Below are 25316 nucleotides of genomic sequence, written 5' to 3' on the forward strand. Positions count from 1 at the left end.
CCAGTGTACAGTGCTGATTGACAGCTGTCAAACTGGTAAACGCACACACTACAGAATCAGGAAAGGGAATCTTGATGCGTTACCATAGAAATGGTGGTATAAGCTTTTGGTATGATCATTCCATAAAGGATGATATAACGGGATGGTCTCGTCTTTTTGGTCTGAACCGTACTTTAGAGGGCAGTTGGCAGGGTGGAAGTTTGGGGTTTGAAGGGGGAGAGGGGAATAGGTAAAGGCCTTTCTGGTATAAATCTGGTTTGTTAGGTAGCCATAGCTTATTGCTGGGCAAACCCCACAGTCAGTCATTGTCTGTGTGTCTTATTCACTATCTGCCAGGCAAACCCTTTCCTGTTGTCCACGGTGTTTGGCGAGCTTCTTGTTAATGGCAACCCGGCGGAGCGTGCGCTGCAGTGTGGAAATTCAATAGTTGATATCCCTGTCTACAGTGTGGAGTCACTATCCAGATCAACCCGAGAGCACTTACTCATCAAGGACGAAAGAATCTGTAGGAGCGGAATCTGCTCTGCCCGACGGCCATGTGGTCACAGCCAGTCCCAAAACGCTTCTCATGTCCATGAGAATTGTGATTTGGCCTGCTAGCTGGCCGCCTTCCCGCCAGGCTGTCAGTCTGTGTTGATCCAGTTGCATTAGCTTCCCACTAGTCGTCCCCTGGCGCGGCGCCCCCTCCCCCCCACTCCACCCCCTCCGTTCTCAGCTCCATAGACAGAAATTACTGGTGGTCTGACAGGTGGAGCCCTTTTCCGCCGGTGACAGGTACAGCTTGCCGTTGGCGCAGGCGCACAACTCGTACACAGTCTGTTTGGTGTAGGTGGTCCCGGCCGGCGCGCCCTCCAGGGGGTCTACCGCGCTGCCGTGGGGAATGCTGCCCAACCGGATGGTGATGGCATCCAGGAAGATCTGCAGCCACAGGGGAAGAAAACAAGTTCAAGTCCATCAAGTTGGTTGCCACTTTACTGCCTTTATGGTGGTTGGTATGTTATGAAGAATGTGAGGCTTATCCCTGTACCAAATGGAACGGGCAGAGAAGACAGGGTGAACATTGAACCAAGTGAAAAGAGCTGTGTGGCTAGTGGGGGAGGAAACACCTGCTGTGTTACAACCTTTCATGGTGGTTCTGAGTGAATGAAAGGAAGGAAAGATCAAGAACCAGAAAAAGATTGGATGAGGAAAATGTTAATGGAAGGATGTTCAGTGTAGGAACTAACCCTGCTCAAGTGTAGAATTCAATAAGGTTATAGGGCTTTGAATGGAAAATAAAGGAAGATTGAACAGGGGCCCACCAATGCCCACAGTTAAGTATTTCTTTCTTTCTTCATTGTTTTGATTCCTTGAATGATCATCAGCTTGTAGGTATGCTATGTTTGATAATAAGGTAAAAAGGTAGTTTCAAGAGATACAGAGATCAAACCACCAAAAGGGGCTCACTCTGCGTCTATCAGGACATGAGGACAAAAGCCTTTCTATTTTTGAGTCTATCATGAGATATTAGGGCAGGAAGAGCCTTTCTATTAATGAGTCTATCAGGACTAATGAGAACAGGAAGTTTTTTTCTATTTCTCGATCTATCAGGAGTCCGGACTTAAGTGGAAAGGAAGAGTCTTTATATTTCTGGGTCTGTAAGGGCATGTGAAGACAGGGAGAGCCTTTCTATATCTTACTTTCTTTCATTGAGCAAATACTTGAATGAAGGGGAGAGAAAGGGAAGAATAAAGATTGGGAGTAGTGAAAGAGGGAAGGCGTTTGGGAAAATAGAAAAGAAGAGAGATGGGGTGTAGGCATTTGAGAGGGCGACCTGACAATGAAATGAAATGGATGGGTCTAAACAGCCAAAGAAAGAACCACAACGGGCATTGGCAGACTATTATGCTGCACATCCGTTTTCCCTGAACTGTTGTCAGTTATGTCAGACGAGCCTTCCAAGGACTCTAAATGATTTCCGATGCGTGGAGACCCTGAGGAGAGGAAAGGAGGAGAGCGGCTGCCAGTATTGAGTGATGCTGGAGGGGGAGGATTGGACAGGCTCACCAGGACTTCTGTCAGGCTCAGTAAAGTCCCGTCCTCAATGCCCTGATGGAAAGATTGCATGACTATCAACAATCAACGTATGTGTAATGTTACGAGATGGACAGCAAGTGCCAGGGTAGAATGGGCAGGACTACCCAGTCTAGAAAAGCCCATGAAAGGCTATTAAATTAAAGATAAAGCAGTAGTTCATTCACCAACATCTCACAGTGTTGTGATTTCTTGCTGTGTGACCAGTGGGTGGCGACTGAACGCAAACCACAATCCATGAGCCCAGCTGAGCATGGGACGGCCAAGACCGAGGGCCCTGTGTGGCCCGGCTCTGCAAATCTGACCCTGGGGGTTCCAGAACCTGTTGCTCCTGAGGAACACCTGGTGCGTCAGAGGAGGGAGGGAGGAGATGGAGTAAGCACCATGAGGAGATGACGGCGATGGAAGGAATGATGGGTTGAAAGAGAAAGATGAAAGAAAGAGCGAGCGAGAGAGTGAGGGAGGGAAGGGGGTGATGGCAAATAGATTAAATAATGAGGAAGAAGGGATGAAGGCCAGTCTGATCCAATCCAGAATTCAGACAGATATGCCACAGTGGGAATCCAATTAGCGTACCTAATGGGTCCACGTTGGCTGACATTGCATACTTCCAAATACCGAGAAACATACACACACAAACGCACACACACAAACACTCGCACGTCTCTGAGCACACACACATTGGCACATTACCAAACTAGTGCTTTCATCATAGAAAAAGCACAAAGTGATGCAAGACACAGCGGCAGACTGAACAATGCACAGGTAAATGAACCCCCATCGCAGAAAACTACGAGAGAGAGTTTGAAAGTGTGAGAGTGAGTATAATAGTGTGGGAGAGAGAGAGAGTGTGATAGGGAGAGAGAGAATATGATAGTGAGGGAGAGAGAGAAAGAGAGAGTATGATAGTGTCAGAGGGTATGATAGTGTCAGAGAGAGAGAGAGTATGCCTCCAACTGCCTCCAACGAAGGCGGTCGCATCTCTCTCTGCTCCCTCTGCCGCTCCCGGCCCTTATCTCTCCCCTGCTCTTTGTCTCTGTCTCTGTCTCTGTCTCTGTCTCTGCTCTGTGCTGCCTCTTCTCTGCATTCTACCCTGCATTCTACCCGAAACCTAAATTATGGATTTGATCGGCTGGTCTCTCAACGCTATTGATCAAATTTTCTCAACGAGAAAACAGGGCCAAGGAGAGCCCGCCTGCCCTGACGGAACGTTCGCAGCGGGATACATGCTGGACTCCTGGAAGGAGTGGAGGCCCCTGTGTCTCGCCATACTTTCCGTCGAGGATGTTGAAGACGTCTACATAATTGGGATGATGATAGCAGGATTCCTGCTGTTCGGAGGTTGCGGGTTCCTGTTCTATCTCAAAGTTAGTAAGGTGATGGCAGCATATCCGGCTTTTGAAAGCTGCCCGTCATTATTGGATTGCAATCCAACATTGCTGGATTGTGCCGGATGGCCGACTGTGGTGAAGTTGGACCGGGTTTAAACGGACCACGAATTTTTCGGCTATTTTGGCTTTTTGGTTTTTGGATTCTGGAAATGGAAGACTACAGAGAGTACCAGAGAGACTCTAAGGTTGGCAAAAATTGCAGAGTCGGCCTGACCCAAAGCAATCGTTATCTTCATTCGGCTCCCCCACTTTGGCCTTGGAAGGCTGATATCTCTCCTCTCCCTGGTTGTTATGCAGACGGATGCCCTGCCACCCTTCCCCCCACAAAGTCCTCCCCCCACCTCCTGTGAACTTTATCTCTGGTCGGAACTCTTCGAGGTCGTCTCCACGGCCCACGTCACCAGCTATCGGAGAGACACTGTTGGGTCCATTGGAGATGGAGTCCCTGAGCCCACACACACACGCACACAAGACTGAGTACACACACACCCCCCCTGGACTCACCGCCTACTGGACTCCCTCCCCCCTCCCCTGCCCCTTCCCCCCTCCCATATGCGTTTGTGATGTTTTGATGTGATGCTTATGTGTTGAGGTGTTTTTTTTTTGCTAATCCCTACACTGTGCCCCCCTTACAGGAGCATAGTTTGGGGTATTGACAATTTTTTTCCCCCTCGTTCCCTCTTGTCTTAGCTTTGAAACTTTCTTATATAATGCGGGCCGCATGATTCTCCGTGAACAAGCGCCTGACAGTCTCTCCGTCCTGTCTCCCCACACTGTCTTCTATGTTTCTTGGACGGATTGTTACTGGGAATTTGTCGATAGTTTAAATGTTCTTTTCCCTCACTCTCCACCTCATCCCTAACTCTCCACCTCAAGCTGGTGTGTAGTGAGCGTTCGGGCGTCGATTGGTCGCCGTGCATCACCCAAGTGGGTGCTACATATTGGTGGTGGTTAGTGAGGTCCCCCCCTTCACTTTAGTCGTCTTTTGAGTGTTATTAATTCTTCATGTTTAACCTCTGTCTTATAACTTTATGCTCTGTAAGGTGACCTTGAGTGTCTTGAAAGGCGCCCTTTAAATAAAATGATTATTATTATTATTATTATTATTATGATAGCGAGAGAGAGAAAGAGTAAGATTGTGTGGGAGAGAGAGCATGAAAGTGTGGGAGAGAGAGAGAATGCTAGTGAGAGAGAGATAGAGAGTATAACAGTGAGAATCAGAGATAGTAGGATAGTGTGAGAGAGACTAAGATTGTGTGGGAGAGTATGATAGTGTGGGAGAGAGAGAATGATAGTGAGAGTGAGAGAGTATGATAGCGTGGGAGAGAGAATGATAGTGAGGGAGAGAGAGTATGATAGAGAGAGAGAGAGATTTTCTATTGATTTTTATTTTATAAATGACTTTATTGTTACTTTATTTCTTAATTTACAATGGTCTTTTTTTTTTTAAGCTAAATTAGCTTTTCCAAAACATCTCACCATCAACGAAAGAAAACAAAACACCATCATCCCAATTTTTTTTTACAAGAATCCAGATCTTTCATCTGTTCATAATACTTAAATTCTAGTAAAATCCTTGCTTTTACCAAACCCTTGAAAGTTGCAACACACTCTTTAGCTTGACCACTTTTTATTTTCTGCTTCCTACTATAGTAGATCGCAAGTTTTGCTTGCCCAAACAAGAAATTAATCAATCTCCCATCTTCAAGTAGTTTATGTTCCTCTTCTGATACAGCATTCCTAAGGCTTGCAAGAAGTTGTTCCGGGATGAAAACGAGTGGATCTCCAGCTTGGCAGCCAGTGCCATTGTGTCAGCTATATTCCCTCCAGTCAGTTGTACAAAGGTTTTCACTGTCACCACACCACATCTGATTAGAGATCCAGGTTGCCAGGGAATCTCCAGCTGTGCTCCTTTTAGAATTGGCTCCCTTAGAATTTGTCTGGTACATACCGAAAGACATCATTAAAAGCAAATACTATCAAAGGAAATGTACGGACGTTGTGATATTTACTTCCAAAATAAAAGCCCAACTAATTGACAAATGTAAGCTTATACCAATAGTTTATTGGAGATTTAAAATGAAATGCCCTGTTATCCCAGACTAATTCCACGTCAGGGTCATAGTTCACGACCCCATAGTGTCACCCAAAAAGTTTCAGGATATTCTGATGTGTAATTTCAAATTAAAAGCCCACTAGAAATTGAAATATGAGACTTATTACATATGAATTTGGATAATTTTTAAAATGAAACACCCTGTTGTTCCAGACTCATTCCACTTGAGGGCATAGTTCACTCCCAAACAGTTTTAGGATTTTCTGATGTTTAGTTTCAAATTAAAAGCCCACTAGATATTGAAATATGAGACATATTAGATATTATTTTCGATTAAATTTAAAAGGAACCGCCCTGTTATTCCAGACTCATTCCACTTCAGGGTCACAGGTTACGACCCCGAAGTTTCAGGATATTCTGAAATGTAGTTTCAAATTAAAAGCCCACTAGATATTGAAATATGAGACATTAGATATGATTTAGATATGAATTTGGATTAAATTTAAAAGGAAACACCCTGTTATTCCAGACTCATTCCACATCAGGGTCATAGTTAAAGACCCCATGGTGTCACCCAAGAAGTTTCAGGATATTCTGATGTGTAATTTCAAATTAAAATCCCACTAGAAATTGAAATATGAGATTTATTACATATGAATTTGGATTAAATTTAAAATGAAACGCCCTGTTATTCCAGACTCATTCCACTTGAGGGTCATAGTTCACGACCCCATAGTGTCACCGAAGAAGTTTCAGGATATTCTGATTTGTAGTTTCAAATTAAAAGCCCACTAGATATTGAAATATGAGACATTAGATATTTAGAAATGAATATGGATTAAATTTAAAAGGAAACGCCCTGTTATTCCAGACTCATTCCACTTGAGGGTCATAGTTCACGACCCCATAGTGTCACCGAAGAAGTTTCAGGATATTCTGATTTGTAGTTTCAAATTAAAAGCCCACTAGATATTGAAATATGAGACATTAGATATTATTTAGAAATGAATATGGATTAAATTTAAAAGGAAACGCCCTGTTATTCCAGACTCATTCCACGTCAGGGTCATAGTTCACAACCCCATAGTGATACCCAAGAAGTTTCAGGATATTCTGATGTGTAGTTTCAAATTAAAAGCCCACTAGATATTGAAATATGAGACTTATTACATATTTTTTTGGTTTCAATTTAAAAGGAAACTCCCTGTTATTCCAGACTCGTTCCACTTCAGGAACACAGTTTAAGACCCCATAGTGTCACCCAAGAAGTTTCAGGATATTCTGAAATGTAGTTTCAAATTAAAACCCCACTAGATATTGAAATATGAGACATTTGATATGATTTAGATATGTATTTGGATATCTTTTTAATCTACAATATATAAAAGGATACGTTTGTTTGATAATAGAATATTTACATTTATGAATGCTAATAGCCTTATGATGATACACCTACTTTTTGGAGGTGAACCGGGAAGCTGAAGAGGGATGGAGTAACACCATCACGTAGTCTGACAATCTGACCTGTCCTGTCAAAATCAGCCTGCTTAAAATGTTGACTGCAGACAATTGAACAATCACTTGCAGTGAATCCTTCTCTCCTCAAAGCCACTTCCCACTTCTTCCTCACATCTTTGTCTTTGGGAAACCTTCAAAAGTGTCAGATGTAATCTAGGTCAGTGCTTATGGAATATGATTCATCAATTCTCAGTTCATAGCCAGGTGAACACATAGCCTAATTCAACAGTAATTCCAAGATTACCCCATTCCAGGTGTCAGGTAAGTATGGCAGGGCCTTTTCCTGTTTATCACACATTTTGTCCTACACATTTCATGAAGGTGGGCTACACAAAAATGGGTTGGAAAGCTAGACTAGCTATACTGTATAGCCACTGTCCATCTGATTTTCTACTTAGTTAATATTACCCCCCCTACACAATCTGGACTTTAGCCCTGTTGGCTTTTACAATCTTTATCTTCATAATTTATTTATTCAAGTATGTCATTTTTTCATTTCATTGACAAGGATGACTAGGATTCCTATACTTGCAAGACCATATTATTATTCCACTGTGATCCTACAAAGAGAAAAGCATTAAAATATTTAAGAAACGTGAACATCAATTTAGCCCACGTGCTGGAGGAATAGGGCCAAAAGCAAAAATGGGAAATCAAACAGTTATAACTATTCTAAATACATAGAAAATGTTGTACATCAGAAATATTTACATGGAGACGGGTTTAAAAAATCTACACACCAGAATGTCCTGAAACTTCTTGGGAGACACTATGGGGTCGTAACCTGTGACCCTGAAGTGGAATGACTCTGGAATAACAGGGCGATTCCTTTTAAATTGAAACCAAAATAATATGTAATAAGTCTCATATTTCAATATCTAGTGGGCTTTTAATTTGAAAATCAGAATATCCTGAAACTTCGTGGGTATCACTATGGGTTGTGAACTATGACCCTGACGTGGAATGAGTCTGGAATAACAGGGCGTTTCCCTTTAAATTTAATCCAAATTCATATCTAAATCATATCCAATGTCTCATATTTCAATATCTAGTGGGCTTTTAATTTGAAAATACACATCAGAATATCCTGAAACTTCTTGGGTGACACTATGGGATCGTAAACTGTGACCCTGAAGTGGAATGAGTCTGGAATAACAGGGAGTTTCCTTTTAAATTGAAACCAAAAAAATATGTAAATAATAATAATAGGAAAAATCCTTACAAAAACAATAGGGATCCAACCTGTTGGCTTGGACCCCTAATAAGTCTCATATTTCAATATCTAGTGGGCTTTTAATTTGAAACTACACATCAGAATATCCTGAAACTTCGTGGGTATCACTATGGGTTGTGAACTATGACCCTGACGTGGAATGAGTCTGGAATAACAGGGCGTTCCCTTTTAAATTTAATCCAAATTCATATCTAAATCATATCCAATGTCTCATATTTCAATATCTAGTGGGCTTTTAATTTGAAAATACACATCAAAATATCCTGAAACTTCTTGGGTGACACTATGGGATCGTAAACTGTGACCCTGAAGTGGAATGAGTCTGGAATAACAGGGAGTTTCCTTTTAAATTGAAACCAAAAAAATATGTAATAAGTCTCATTTCAATATCTAGTGGGCTTTTAATTTGAAAATACACATCAGAATATCCTGAAACTTCGTGGGTATCACTATGGGTTGTGAACTATGACCCTGACTTGGAATGAGTCTGGAATAACAGGGCATTTTATTTTAAATCGAATGAATCCAAAATCATATGTAATATGTCTCATATTGGAATGTTTGGTGGGCTTTTATGTTGAAACCACATCAGAATGTTCTGAAACTTCTTGGGTGACCCTATGGGGTTTTGAACTATAACTCTGAAGTGAAATGAGCCTGGAATAACAGGGCATTTTCTTTTAAATCGAATCCAAAATCATATTTAATATGTCTCATATTTGGTGGGCTTTTATTTTGAAGGAATATTCTCTTTCAGTACCGTGTTTAGAACGCCACACATCCTCCAGATCATAGGTTTCAACTATACACTTTAAAATTCTCCTTGACTGTAGATGTGGTTCAATGTGATTCCTGTCCAAATTGCTAATGGTGCAGTTAAAATCACCGCCTACTATTAAAAAATCGGTTGAGTTGCAGCCTTCTAAAGTGCTTGACAATTCATCTAAAAACACTAGCCTATCCCTCTGCAAAACTGGTGAGTAAATATTTAAGAACACTATCGTGTTTTTTTCATATTTTGCAGTGACTTTGAGGAGCCGACCCTAACAACTTCCTCGTAATCAAAAGAAATTGGTAAAAATGAACTCGAAAAAAAGTATTGCAACTCCCCCAGATGCTGAACTCAAATGGCTAAAAACTACCTGCCCACCCCATTCTCTCTGCCATTCGACCTCAATGTCCTTGCTACTGTGTGTTTCTTGGGTAAAAGCAATGGCAATTTGTTTTGTTTTCAGGACTTCATACAGCAAATTCCTCTTCTTAACGTCCCTTGCTCCGTTTAGATTTAAAGACGCAATCCTAAATCTACATGTAATCTCATGTTTATGAAAAATTTTGAAAACAAGAGGCAACGTATCAATAGTGTAAGCCTATATCCGCTCAACAGATTGTTATTTACTGTTTGGCCATTCATCTTCATCATTTCTTTGCAGCTTTCGCACCAGTTTCCTCAGGCTATATACCTCTGTCTCTACAAGGCCATCACTCCCCTTCTGTCTAATTAGTTTCCTCACAGTCCCAATTAACAGAAAACCATCAGGAAAATAATCTTCAACCACAACATCTTGAAGATTATGAAAAGATTACTCTGTTTGCTTGTGCTTTTCTTATTACATTATACATTCCCACTATGTACTTTTCCGTTCTAATTCACTATTCTGTCTGTTCTAGCGTGTTGCGGGTACTGGACTGGATACCTGGACTCTCCTCATGGATAACCGGCCAGAACCCCACCATTTTAATATGATGTGCATGTATTTACCTGTATGTCAATTGTGGCACCCATTGCACTCCTGACCATCCCTGGAAGAAGGGATCCCCTACAATGCGTTTCTTCTCAAGATTTCTTCCTTGCTGATTCAAGGGAGTTTTTTCCTGCCCGTGTGGGGGCATGGGTAAAGGGGGGTGTCACAAATATTTGGCCTTTTGAAACTGTAATGGTGATTAAGGGCTATACAAATAAAATTGAATTGAATTGAATCTCTTTTGCCTTTAGTTTTTTCCAAAAATGTTCTTACTTGATCTAGACTATAACCCTGTCTCCCCTGTCTCCCCTGTCCACCTGGAAGTCTTTCTGGAAGAGACGAGTCTGAGAAATCCCTCTCACTATCTGATGTTGACCCTGCTGTGTCATCTTCAATTGTCCGTTTTTTTGGGTGGAATTTTAAGAAGAGTACCATCCTCCTGTACCATTATTTGATCCTCATTAAACGAATCCCCCGTCATGTCGACATTTCTTGTTTCCGCAATGCTTTGAGACTGAATTTGCTTGTCTGACTTTGGATCAACACTGTTTGAAATATTCACGATTTCAAAACGAATGGGTGCACTGCTGTTATCGGTCTCTGGCACCTCAGCCTGCTGCTCCGTTTCCAGACCTCCAACGACCATTAACATCCCGCTACCGCTCGCCACAGGCAGAGCCCTTTGCCCCACCGGCTCCACCGGCGCGGCCGGCCCTGGCAACGGCGCAGTCACTTTATCCGGACAGCTGCGCACAGCGTGACCCGCCTGACCACATCCGAAGCATTTAATTGCTTCTGTAGTCGCATAAATCGTGTAATCAAAACCATCAAATTTAAACCTCAAAGCCAAATTAAATTCATCACTTCCTGCCTTTAGGATCATATACACGTGTCTCCTGAATGACACTGCGTGTTTCAGTTAAGGCGATACCAGCCGCTAACCCACATTCCTCCACCGAAAATTCCACGCCGAACGGCACCTTAACGCCATGCCGGCGCGAGAGATTTCTCAAACCCGTGTTATTTTTTTTGCAGAACAAACAACCACCTTATTGCTGGCTGCCGCCGTATTTTTTAAAAACCTTGAAACAGTGCTCAAACGTGCTTGTGACAATAATACAAAAAAAAAGTGAAAAAGTATGTAAAAACCAAACCTTTAGGGAAACCAGTCGCGCTCCGACACACTCCTCACAACCTCCACAAACGCTCATGCATGCGCACGAGAGAGAGCGAGAGAGAGAGAGAGAGAGAGTATGATAGTGTGTGAGAGAGAGTATGATAGTGTGTGAGAGAGAGTATGATAGTGTGTGAGAGAGAGTATGATAGTGTGTGAGAGAGAGTATGGTAGTGAGGGAGAGAGAGAGAGAGTATGATAGTGAGAGAGAGAGCTTGAAAGTGAGAGAGAGAGTATGATAGTGAGAGAGAGAGAGTATGAAAGTGAGAGAGAGAGAGTATGAAAGTGAGAGAGGGAGTATGATAGTGTGAGGGAGAGCATGATAATGTCAGCGAGAGAGTATGATAGTGTGTGAGAGAGAGTATGGTAGTGAGGGAGAGCATGGTAGTGAGACAGAGAGAGCGAGTGAGATAAAGAGAATATGATAGTGTGAGACAGAAAGTATGATAGTGTGACACCCACATGCCTCCTGTGTACGTTGGCAAAAACCATCCGGAATTCTCCACAGGCTGACCCGAGGCTGCCGTGTGACGCCGCAGACGCAACTTCCGGGTAGCCGGCTTGGTTTGGTTAGCAGGATGCTTAGCGTCGACCTGCTATCTCGGTTTGTATCGGTTTGTATCTACTTTTCGGTATTTATATCTGTGACCTGTTCTGCATACTCTGTATTGTTTTCGCTGCTTCCTCGCTGGAGCTCCGTCTGCATCAACCACGGTAAGCATGGATTGGGATTGTTCTTGCTCTGCCTTTCTCATGGATAAGATAGCTCTGTTAGAGAGACGTATCTCTCAGTTAGAGGATGAAAGGGTAGCGAGAGTAGAGAAAACAGTTATTCCAGAAAGTATAGAGAAGAGACCCGCCAGGCGGACTCGTGGAGCTAACGCTATCGTTAGCAGTGACTCCGTCAAGGCAATCCTGTCGGCAGCACCACTTGCGAGGCAGGTTGCGGTCAGTACCCTGCCTCGCAAGTCTTTTTCGGGGGTAGAAACGCTAGTCATAGGTGACTCTGTTACACGTAAAGTTAGGCTACACTCGCCAGCGACAGTTATTTGCCTACCCGGGGCCAGGGCTCCCGACATTGAAGCTAAACTTAGGGTGCTAACATGCGGTGAGACCTCATACGGAGTTAGATTAGATGCACCAAACACCGACATTAGCTTCGACAACATTGTAGTTCATGTCGGCACCAACGATGCTAGGACAAGACAAACTGAGGTCACAAAAAGCAACATAGCTAGGCTTTGTGACTTCGCCAGAAAGATGTGTCGGCATCGATTAATTCTCTCTGGCCCTCTACCCGATAAGGGTAATGATGAGCGTTATAGTAGACTATTGTCTCTAAATCGCTGGCTGGCCCTATATAGCTCAGAGCAGGCTTTGGTTTCATAGATAACTGGCCCTCCCTGTGGGGTCGCCCTGGTGTGCTCATGAGAGACGGCCTACACCCTACTGGGTTAGGTGCCTCAATTATGTCAAAAAACATAGATAGATGTCTTAGTCAGGCGTGACTCATCCACTCACAGCACGCTGGGCTGCAGGAGTTTAGTAAACCTGCTAGCAACATGATAGTCTACGTTGCAGAGTCTAGAACAGAGTCTAGAATAGCAGATGGGTTAGCTGAACCAGGATCTATTGCACCAATTGTTTCAGAGCTGAGTGTTAACCGGACTCCCTCTGTAACTAACGCTGTACCTATATGTACGGTGGGCCAAAACTGCATGTCAAATCGCATGGTAAATCGCATGACGCATGACGCATCGCATGAAATTAACGCTGTACCTATATGTACAGTCGTGCAAAATCGCATGTTAACTCGCATGACAGAGCTGAGTGTTAACCACACTCCCTCAGAAATTAACGCTGTACCTAGTACAGGCGTGCAAAATCGCATGGCAAATCGCATGATAAACCGCATGTCAAATCAAATACTAACAACTAACCGGACTCCCCCTGAAATTAACACTGTACCTATATGTACGGTGGCGTGGCCCCGCTCTGTCTCGAGGTGTAAAACCCGCAGGCGAGCGCCGCGACCAGTATGTCCAACTCTGGCGATCCCACTGATCGCCTCAGAGCTGAGTGTTAACCAGACTCCCTCTGAAAATAACCCTGTACCTATATGCAGGGGCGCTGCCAGGAATTTTGGGCCCTTTGAAAGAATATTAATATCATATTATTAATTGCCATCCGCGGGCCGTGGGCCGTGCTGCGTTGGGCTGGGCCCTTAGAATCAGTACCACTTTTCCCCGCCAGGCAGCGCCCCTGCCTATATGTACGGTGGTGCGGCCTCGCGCTGTCTCGAGGTGTAAAACCCGCAGACGAGGGCCGCAACCAGTATGTCGAAACCGCGGTATCCCCTTGACCGCTTCAGAGCTGAGTGTTAACCAGACTCCCTCTGAAAATAATAAAAGGGAAGTACTCAGAATAGGGTTCATGAACATAAGGTCGCTTTCATCGAAGGCGCTCTTGGTCCATGATTTAATTATTGATAAAAAGATCGACATACTGGGGCTTTCTGAAACCTGGTTAAAACCAAATGAGTTTCTAGCCTTAAACGAAGCTACTCCACCCCATTACGTTAGCACCCAAGTATCTAGAGAAGTTAAGAAAGGTGGTGGAGTAGCCCTGATATCTAATTCTAAGCTTAATTTAAAGCCGAAGAATAGATATATTTTCAGATCCTTTGAGGTGCTAGCGCTCTGCACCTCAGCTCCTCGAGAAGCAAAACGAGTTCCAGACTCTTTTGTTTTAGCTGTAGTATACCGTCCTCCAGGACCGTATTCAGTTTTTCTGGATGAGTTTTCTGACTTTGCAGCTGATTTGGCTACATATTCAGACAATATTTTGCTTATTGGGGATTTCAACATTCACGTGAATAACCCGTCTGATGCCCTCACAAGGGCTTTTCTGTCCATTACAGATACGCTTGGCTTCAAACAGCTCGTCCAGCAACCAACCCACATCGGTGGAAACACGTTGGATCTCGTTCTGACCCGCGGTGTTGACATTTCGCAGCTAGTGGTCTCTTCCTACACCTCAGCTTTATCAGACCACTTTTTGCTCACTTTCCAGGTGGTGGTATCCTGCCCCTGCGACGATCAGCAAGCTACTTTCAGCTGTCGCCGCATCACACCTGCAACCATTAAAGCTATGGAAGATAAGTTATCTGGTTCACTTGCACCTCTCTGTAACTATAGTGGTTCTGTGGAGTGCCTTACTGATGACCTCAACATTGCCTTGTCTGTTGCCATTGATTCAGTTTCTCGGTACGTAACTAAAAAACGAACATTGAAAAAACCAGCTCCTTGGTTTAATGCAGAAACTCGCATTTTGAAGCGAAATTGCAGGATCCTTGAACGCAAATGGCGCTCGACTAAACTTGAGGTCTTTCATCTTGCATGGCATAATAGTCTGATCACCTATAAGGGTGTGCTGACTATCGCCAGGAACGCCTACTTTTCTAGTATCATTAATTTGAATAGAAATAATCCTAAGTTTCTTTTTGACACGGTGAGGAGTCTCAATCAGAAACAGAATCAGACCGTAGGCTCCTCGATCTCGGCAGGTGAATTCATGGATTTTTTTGAGAATAAGATTCAATCAATTAGAGAGGAAATTGATGCTTACCGGGCGGCTAATCCTACACATCCTGTGGGGCAGGATGGGGTTCTGCCAAGTAGGATGGTGAACTCTGACGCAACTCTTTTGGAGTTTAAGGCGATTTCCTTGGTGGAACTTGAAAGGGTGATAAAGGCCTCAAAGCCAACAACTTGTATGTTGGATCCGCTCCCTTCTAGGGTTCTTAAGGAACTTTTTCCAACGGTGGGGCCTGTTATCCTCTTGCTTATGAATCTTTCGTTTTCAACAGGAATTGTTCCTTCCAATTTTAAGGCTGCGGTGTTAAAACCGCTACTCAAAAAGCCTGGCCTAGATCCTGAATTAGTCAGGAACTATCGGCCTATATCGAATCTGCCCTTCTTGTCTAAGGTACAGGAAAGGATTGTAGCAAAGCAAATTGTTGACTATTTGACGAGGAATAATCTCTTCGAACCTTTCCAGTCGAGGTTCAGGAATTTCCACTCAACTGAAACTGCTATTACAAGAGTTGTAAATGACATCCTTCTTGCTTTGGATAAAAACACAAGCACAATGCTTGTGATGTTGGATCTGAGCGCTGCGTTTGATACGATTGACCATAGCACTCTTCTTCACCGTCTTGACCACTATGTTGGTTTCGGGGGTACGGCTCTTGGTTGGCTTGAATCGTACCTCACAGATAGAACCCAATTTGTGCTTCATGAGGGTGCAGAATCGAAGCATTGTAAATTGCGCTTTGGCGTACCACAAGGGTCGGTTCTTGGTCCATTGCTTTTTGCAATTTATATGCTTCCCCTCGGTGACGTTATCCGCGGCTTCGGAATTAGTTTCCATTGCTATGCGGATGACACCCAGCTCTACATTCCTGTAGATTTCGGGGATTCTGCCCAGATTCAAAAGGTTGAGTCCTGTTTGGCTGCTGTGAAGGGCTGGATGTCACAAAACTTCCTACAGCTTAATACTGGGAAGACAGAGCTGATGATTATTGGCTCGAAGCGGGACCGGGAAAAGTTTGAGGATGTCTCTCTGTGGTTGGATGGCTTCGCCATCCCACAGAGTGCATCTGTCAGAAATCTTGGTGTCTTGTTTGACCCTCAACTATGCTTTGATCAGCATATAAGAAGTATAACTAGAATTGCCTTTTTCCATTTGAGAAACATTGCAAGAATCAGATCAATGTTATCTGTAGTGGATGCAGAGACACTGATTCATGCGTTTGTCTCGTCAAGACTGGACTATTGCAATGCACTGTTCTCGGGATTACCGAACTCTACTACAAAGAGTCTACAGCTGGTACACAATGCGGCAGCTAGATTGCTGACCAGAACGAGAAAGTTTGATCATATTACACCTATTCTCGCCTCTTTACATTGGCTACCAATAACTTTCAGATCAGACTTTAAAGTGCTATTGCTAACCTATAAAGCCTTGCATGGACTATCTCCATTGTACCTGAAGGACCTCATTATTCCTTATAGTCCTTCTCGGTCTCTCCGGTCTTCGGGAGCCGGCCTTCTTTCATTGCCGAAGGTTAAAAAGAAATCGGCTGGACAGAGAGCGTTTGCCTATCGAGCCCCCTTTTTATGGAATAGGCTGCCATCAGCGATCAGGGAAGCTGACTCTGTGGAGCTATTCAAAGGGAAGCTCAAAACGCACCTCTACAATCTTGCATTTGGAGTGTGAAAACAACAGATGCGTAGTGAAGACTACTCTGTTTGCTTGTGCTTTTCTTATTACATCATACATTCCCACTATGTACTTTTCCGTTCTAATTCACTATTCTGTCAGTTGTAGCGTGCTGCGGGTGCTGGACTGGATGCCTGGACTCTCCTCATGGATAACCGGCCAGAACCCCATCACCATTTTAATATGATGTACATGTATTTACCTGTATGCCATTTGTGGCACCCATTGCACTCCTGACCATCCCTGGAAGAAGGGATCCCCTACACTGCGTTTCTTCTCAAGATTTCTTCCTTGCTGATTCAAGGGAGTTTTTTCTTGCCCGTGTGGGGGCATGGGTAAAGGGGGGTGTCACAAATATTTGGCCTGTTAAGCCCTTTGAGACTGTAATGGTGATTAAGGGCTATACAAATAAAATTGAATTGAAAGAGTATGATAGTGAGAGAGAGAGTCTGATAGTTAGAAATAGTATGATAGTGAGAGACAGTATGATTGTGAGAGAGAGAGAGAGAGTATGATAGTGAGAGAGAGTGTATGCTAGTGAGAGAGAGAGTATGATAGTGGGAGGGAGATAGTATGATAGGCTGTGGGTCATACCATTTTCAGTGCGGGGGTTGTCATCTGTAAGTCATCTGGAAGGCAATTTATTCAAAACGGTTATTTTGTCATATTTCTATCTTCTTTTTATGTTCTCCACCGTCCCCCCCCCCCTCTCATTGAGTGATTGTGTTACCTACGGTGCCATGCCGTAATTCCGACGCCTCATTGTTCCGACGTCTCAATGGTCCGAAATATTTCCCAATAGATCGACATGCCACTATGCTGACGGTTCAATGTTACGAAAACGGAACCCATTGGTCCGAAGGTCCGTTTGTCCGACTTTTCAAAAAGGAGGCCCATTAGGCCGACGGTTCAATATGCGAATAGTCCGAGGCTCAATTCTACATGTGTGATTATGAAATCAAATACTTCACCAAGCCAGACTGTTGCTGTGGGCTTGAAAGGTCACAAGAGGTGAATTTATGAAGCGCACGTTATACAAGGACTAATACTTTTCCCGTACAGAAGTCAAACGGTGAGTGAAAAACATCTTTAGTAGCTGTGTGTGGGCCTATATGTGTTGTTTACTGTGTTTACAGTGGGCTTTTAGCCTAAATAATTTCGCTGGTATTGATTTAGTCAAACTTATACCTCATACCGTGTACTTAGTCAAGTGTGTGTGTGTGTGTGTGTTCGTGCCCGTGTTGAGAATTAGACCTACGCTCTCTGTCCATGGGGCTGAAACACTGTGTCGCAATGAAGTGAAGCGTTGTCACTTTGCTCTCCAATATTCATCGTGAACGTGATATGTAGGCCTATGTTGTACTTTGGAGAGAGAGTGAGAGAGAGCGAGAGTGCGAGCGTGGTATAAAACTCTTTATATGTAGGCCTATTTGGCATATTGAACCGTCGGCCTAATGCGCCTCCTTTTTGAAAAGTCGGACAAACTGACCTTCGGACCAATGGGTTCCATTTTCGGAACATTGAACCGTCGGCATAGTGGCATGTCTATCTAATGGGAAATATTTCGGACCATTGAGACGTCGGATCAATGTGTTGTCGGAATTACGGGCAGGCCCCTTACCTACTTTGTTAAAAGATAGATGACATATGCCCCTCCTTTCCCAGCCACCTGCTGTAACCACAGCGTCTTATCGTCATCTCTTCAGCTCCTACCCTAACTTCCTTACAAACACTGCCACTGAAATACTATCCCTGGTCACCTCCAAACGTCCAGCTACCTTACGACAATAACCCCTCAGACCTTCTTCTGGCTGCCCTCCCTTTCCTCACCCATCTCATATAGAACATTCTGGACCCTCACAGGTCTGGATTAAAGACAGGGGACTGTCCTCAACCCATCAAACAGTGCGTTTACATGGGACAGCTATATCGGAATAGGCCTTATACGATTTTGCTACTCGAACTGACCGTGTCAATTATCCGAATGTACATGGCCTCAGATAATGGCCGGAGCATGGCTTAATCCGCTAGCCTAGGTGGCGCTGTAGCCCTTTCAACAAGTGGTTAGAGAGTCACTTCCGGTTGACCTCTACATCCCAATAACAACAAACACAGTCGGCATTCGAGAAAGAAGTTTTCAGTAGACAGCTGTCGGTTCACTTCGGATCCATGTCATTTCTCCGACGCTACACTGTCCCTACCTCTCGGCCGTATGCGGACTCCTCCGGCGGCGGAGCAGTGGGAGGAGTCCAGCCGGTGGAGTCTGCATACGACCGAGAGGTCGGAACACTGGAGCGTCGGAGAAATGACATGGACCCGAAGTGAACTGACAGCTGTCCCGCATACGGCAACAATCTCTTTCCCCTCCATGTAGCGTTTCAATCTTGACCTCAGAGATTCAAAGCCAAAATTCCTTTCCCCCAATTTCTTCTCCGAAATGGCCGAAATAACCCCCACTCCGAGTCTTTGCTGTGGAAGTACCAGAGAGACGGGGAATCCGACACAGTCTTTAAGATTCATAATATCAGAGCATATCCCCGTCAGTTCGATCGCTGCGCAATGAATGACTAAAGATCGTATACACGTCCGAAGAAAAAAAGCGTTTATTTTGACAGATGTGCCCGAAGTTAATACTTTACAACCTTGTTGATGAACAATGTTTAGGAAAACATGTACTTTTAATTCAGCCTTGGGTGAAATTGAAGCGTAGTGTGTACTGAATGCATATTGATGATGATACACTTCTTGTAGGGGGTAATGGCATGACACCGGCTTCTCCCATTTTCTGCGTCACCTTTTTAATAAATCAGTTTCTCGTTTTCCGACGGCGACAACCAAAAACATATAAAGAAATAAGAATTGTTTATATGTCTATGGCAACATTAACACGACTACCGTCTCCTTCTACTTCCGGCTCACGTCCCTCGGCCGCAAGATCTCAAGCATGCGCAGAACGCGAAAACAGATACGAGATACGATGCAGGTTTACATGCAGGTAGAAACCGGACTATCATCGAGTTATCTAGGTGTTCTTATCCGATGTCGCTTGTCCGTTCATGCACCGATTTCGGTCCGAAGTAGATCAGGTAAAGGTGTTTACATGCATTTTAAAAGCCTTCCACATGGTGAACCTCCAGACCTTCCTCCCTGTCAATCTGACCTCTCTGCAGCCTTCCACATGGTGAACCTCCAGACCCTCCTCCCTGTCATTCTGACCTCTAACCAGCCTTCCACATGGTGAACCTCCAGACCCTCCTCCCTGTCATTCTGACCTCCAAGCAGCCTTCCACACGGTGAACCTCCAGACCCTCCTCCCTGTCATTCTGACCTCTCGGCAGCCTTCCACACGGTGGACCTCCAGATCCTCCTCTCCACCCTCCAAGAACTGGGAATCTCAGGCTCTGCACTCGCTCAGTTCACAATTCCACACATCTGGCATGTCCCATCCTAGATCTCTCCTTCAATATCCACAACTCTGTGGTGCCTGTGACTCGGATGACCAGGAATCTGGGGCTGACTCTGGATGACCTGCTGTCCTTCGCTGCCAACAGTGCCGTGATCAGCCACTCCTGCAGATTAATTCTGTAAAACATCAGGAAGACGCATCAGTACCTCTTCCAGAAGGTCACCAAGCTTTCGGTCCAGGCTCTTGTCATCTTGTGTCTAAACTACTGCCCCTCCTTCCTGGCTGGTCCAGCTGCATGTGCCATCAATCCTCTGAGGCTAACCCAGAATTCAGCAGCCTAGCTTCAGATTCTCCTACACTACACCACTCCTCTGCACCCTGCACTAGCTACAGCTAGCCGCTCCATTCCCATTAAAGTCCCTTTTGCTTGTTTTACATGTTGCGACTAATCCAGCTTATCCTACATCCAGCATTTGGTCAAATAAATGTGTCGTTCTGCAATCATCACATTGAGCATAACCAGAGTCGTCCACAAGTCAAACCTATTTTTAAAGCTAGCAGGCTAGTCAGACTAGACTGGGTTTTCCAAATATGACACCAAATATGTAAGATAGGCGAACATAGAGGTTATGGTTAGTTAATTTCAGAGCCACTGCGTCAATCTAAAAACTTGAAACGTTGCTTTAGAGTTTGAGAAAAGTATTTTCCACTAATTCCATGAAGGTATTAACATACAATACAAACTTTGAAACATTAGCAATGCAATCCAACCCCTTTTAGGATAAGAATAACTCAACGTAAATCGTGTGACAATGACAAAAAAATATTTTGTTGATAAATATTTTTGAAAAAATAGGGAGTGATACCACTTACTCATTGTTAATCCTGTGATTATGAATGCTCAAAGCCTATGTAAGAAATAAAAATGGCAGCCCTGAGAAAGTCCTTCCTCTGCTTATGAACCAAACAAAGAGTGGGCTGGAAGGAGTGAAGCACCACGGAGGAAGTGGCCCGATGGGGAGCTAAGGAGGAAGGGAAGTGGTAGCTAACCCACCAGGCTCTTGCTAGGCACCGGGGGGAAAGCCCTGGCAATGTCAGCCAGAGTGATGCTAAGCTAGCACATAGTACTTTAGCACATAGCACTTTAGAACTAAGCACTTTAGCACATAGCACTCTAACCATAAGTTATAGTGCAATAAACACTTGCACTTTATCCCCATACTGTAGATTTCTATGCTATACAGCAAGGTTCAATTTAAGTCTATTAAGACAAACCAACATTTTAACATCGAGAACATAGAGAAGTTCTCGATGTTAAAATGTTGGTTTGTCTGGTTGTGTTTGTGTCTGTGGTTGTGTTTTTGTTCTGTTGTACTCTGTGTAGGATAAGAAAGCAATGATGCACTATGCCCAAGACAAATTTCCCCACGGGGACAATAAAGTTGAATCTTGACCTTGACCTTGAAGCCGCCCCAGGTGTGTTTCGCCACCAGTGAATCCCAGCTGGCCCCCGGGCTCGGAGGGCATTATAACAGTGGCGAGCAGTCCATAGAAGCTGTGAATGCAGCGCAGGTTCATGTTCATATTGAACGACTACCACATTTTTATTGAAACAAATTTTCAACATTATTTTTTTTTCATATCTTTTGAGACAATATAAATAATTAGATATGTTGTTCTTTCTCATCCAATTGTTTCATTTAAGATCAACCACGAGCACGGCCTATGTGGCTCAAGGGTGTAATGCTGCCTGAGTACTGCTGCTGTTAAGCATGTCCACCATCGGCTCTGTGTCCTCCCCCTTTACTCCCGGTAAAGAGCGGGGGAGAGGGGGGCCTCAAAGTGTGTGTTGGGAGAAGAGCTTAATTCACTGAAGCTTTTCATGTGACACAGCGCAACAATTAAAACATACGTGCAGTCGTGCATACAAATCATGATTACAAGCATTTTTACTGCACAAATAACATAGCCTGTAAGAGGAAATAGATTCATTGAGAGGAAATGCTGTCTTTTCATGACTGATCCAGGATCACTGCTTATTATCACACTAAACAACTGTTTTACATTAGCTACAATCAGGCAAGGCAGTATCTGATTCCTGATCAGCATTTACATTTTTATATTTCCTTGTCTGTTGATACATTTTGGCAGCATCAGCGCATCAGGAGAGCGAGGATGGGGGATGAAAGAGAGCGCTATTTCAGATGAGCTCCTCTTTGCTATCCTGGGCTCCAGGTGATCCTGGTCTGCTGAGAGAATCACAAACCAGGGGGAAGGGAAGGAGACTGGAAGGCAAAAACAAACATTGAGTGACTGGCTAACTCTGACTGAAAAAAGACAACTAAGGGCCTCTGGGAGTCTTGAAAAAGCAGGATCGATACAGAATACATCAAACGTAGGCAAATTAGCTAACAAAGCAATTCATGAAGACCAGATCAAATCCCTAGCGACACATGTCAATACCTATATAGCTATACTGTGTATAGCTGCTCGACTAACAAGCTTAAGAGTGTTTTTTCAAGTCTTCAGTCTTGATAATGAAGCTACGTCTTCCTTTAGGTCTGTCTGTCTGTCTCTCTGCGGGTCTGTCTGTATCATGATCTGATGGAGATGATTCACACTTGGAAACCTTGGGGAAAATAAAGTTGTTTCCATCAGTGAAAAGGGTTGGTGTTTATGTTAATTCCTCCACCTGTATATGGTATATAGAAGGAGCAGAACCATCATTAGGGCTGTGAGTGACACCTGTCTTGGTCCTCCAATGCCTGTCTGTGCTCTCTGCTGATTTTGAATAGAAAGCAAGTGTGTTTATTCCCCCTTCTCGCTGTGTCAGCATTTGTCTTCCTGTCTGAGCGGTCTTCAGGCTGTCAAACATCCCCCCGTTGTCGGGATGGAACGTCTACTAGCTTGGAGCCGTGTCCGTCTGTCTTCTACTACACCCTGACTGCAGCACACGTGTACGTCCACGGTCAGTTCACCACAGGTAACCCCCTGCTAATGTCAGAGCCGTGTTATGAAAGGATGACAACTATTGCTAATAATAATTGCTCCTTTGTGTAGAGGTAAATTGTCTGGCTTCTTGAGTAGATTTAAAAACATGAGCCCAGAGCCTTTCACCGAGACATTGGTATGCATGGCGCCTATTTCCCCTTTTCCCCATTTTGGCGGGGCGGGGCGGGGGGGGATGAGCAGGGCATCATCTGTATGACAGGCAGTGGAGGCAGACATCACAGGACAGTGGTCTTCTAAGGGCGTCACGTGTCATCTCACTGATCTATATTCTGTTCTGTGGTCCTGCAACGACAGAGATCTCCAGAGATGAAAAGATGTCTGAGAGAGACAGAGTGCAGTGTCCAGAGAACAGGACATTCAGATGATTTTAAGGGGGGGGGGGATAAAGTTAACAAATGTCTAACATTTATGCATAAAATAAATACAAATAGACACTGTTCACAAGGGAGTCATCGTAGGACATAACACACCAATTATTGAGGCTGTGCTGGCAGTAGTGGTGGGTCAATAGAGGGCGCTAAGGCGCCGCCCCTCCGTGAAATATTCACTTGAATATATCTGCCAACTATTCAACTTCTATCAATACGAAATAAATGAACAAAGATACATAGCGTTAATCCTCGTTTAATTGTGTGACATACTTGTCACTGCCAGCAACCATTTAAATCCATCTGAACGTCAATGATTTGGGCTAGGCTAGTTATTGGTAATTCGCAATAAAGCCCTCCTCTAAGTCAGTGGCGCCGGCCACGTTGAAGTCAATGTAAGCTCGCTAACTTTTTGCTGTCTATCAAGCAGAGACAGCTTTTCATTGGCGCAAGAAAACTCGGGTCGCACCAGTGTGCGCCCCAGGCCAATGGTATCGCTTTTCTTCTTGTGAACATCACATGATTGGACAATTCGGCGAATCAATCAAATAGGCAACCTCCCTCAGTAGCATTCGCGCAACACAACTACATGTAGAGAAGAGATAGATCACTAACTAGCAGAGAGTTGTAAACACTTTCCAACCTTTTCAGTGGAGGAATTGGACTCCCCAAGCAATGTTATACTTAAAAGGAGCAAGTAAGTTACATATTAATTTAGTCTTTCGGCCTGTAGCATATAACAAAATGAAGCAACTGTCCCATATTTCTAACTGCATTTGAAGTAGACATTGAGACTCACAAAAAATGGACACTATAGGACAGTGATCATGATTTGTCTCAATAACAACAACAATGGGTAAAATAGCAATGGCTGGTGGACTGGCCATAAAGTAGGTCTGTATATGCAGTGTAAGCTTGTCAAGGCCCTGCAGGTCAGGATGTAGGCTATGAATTTGAATGAATAGTAGGTAAATAGGTAGTGGCCATTCCCAAAATGCCCCAGAATACAGGAAATCAAATCCTTTAAATTTATTCAACATTTTTGATCACCAGCCGCCAGTGTGTGCTGGTATAATATCCTTTTTTACAAATCTATTCAAGTGTCATTATACTCCTGAATTCTAATCCAGCATAATCACCCTCTGTTATAGATAAATCCTCAATACATGCAGTTATTCCAACATTCTTCTCGAATAAAGATAGGGTAGGTAATTTCCTTAAGATTTTATTTTTTTCACATGGTTTGGAAATCCTCTTTACATTCCGACAGAAATCAATGAATCAGATGCTTTGATCAACCAAAGAAACGGTTGTCTGTGGTTGTTGCAGGCCTGAGCAGCATGGACATTGTAGTTCCATTCCCCCTTGCCCTTTGTTGGCTGAAGAAGCTACACCAGTGCTGGCCAGCCTGAGTAGCTGGGTTCTGACTGCGGCAGTGTCCCTGGTGTCGGAGAGGAACACATTTCATTGTATTTTCAGGGTATTAAACTATTGTGGCTTTTCTTAGTGTTTGGTGGCCGGCGGGGCACCACTAGGTCCTGCGGGTTCTTGTCTCATCTCCTTGTGGAACTCTCCTTGGGTTGTTTCCAGTCTCTCTATCTTACTGGTACATTTAGGAGGGAGGTGAGCTTCTTTGTGGTGCAGGGCACCTGGTTCTGCTTTGCTTTCAGGGTTCTTCCCGGCCTGTTATGGCTTCAAGTTGAACAGTGCTTTATTGTTGATAGTTCTCTCTGAAGAACACCATTTGAACTTTTTTTCTGCGGAAATCCAATATTAATCACAATGCTCCTTCTGCTATGGGGGGCCAGTTTGTTACCCCATTGCAGAAGGAGGTTACCTGGGGTACAAAAGCTCTAAGACAGCCTTCGTTGCAGTCAAAGCAGTTTTTATTAAATGCTTGACGGTAGGATGAGATTTGTTTTACAGTCTCAAACTTATCTGTGGTCGACTCATTTTGAACTTGGGCCCTTTATGTCTAGGGGTGTACGTGTGTGGGTCTGTGTGTGTTTGCTTTGGCATGACTGCGACAGCAGAGAGGGAGGCCCATTCTATTTAA

The 25316-nt window shown here is 44.0% G+C and overlaps 1 protein-coding gene across 1 annotated transcript in view; it reads right to left on the minus strand.

The window, feature by feature from the left end:
• Positions 1 to 711: 711 nt before the first annotated feature.
• Positions 712 to 25316, minus strand: part of LOC130377525 (zeta-sarcoglycan-like) — a 99841-nt gene continuing 75236 nt past the window's right edge. Inside the window, exon 4 of the mRNA XM_056584684.1 lies at positions 712 to 918. Coding sequence (XP_056440659.1) covers positions 712 to 918 — 207 coding nt within the window. The remainder of the gene's footprint in view (positions 919 to 25316) is intronic.

The sequence above is a fragment of the Gadus chalcogrammus genome, chromosome 3 (genome assembly GCF_026213295.1).
Source record: "Gadus chalcogrammus isolate NIFS_2021 chromosome 3, NIFS_Gcha_1.0, whole genome shotgun sequence".
Classification (NCBI taxonomy): domain Eukaryota; kingdom Metazoa; phylum Chordata; class Actinopteri; order Gadiformes; family Gadidae; genus Gadus; species Gadus chalcogrammus.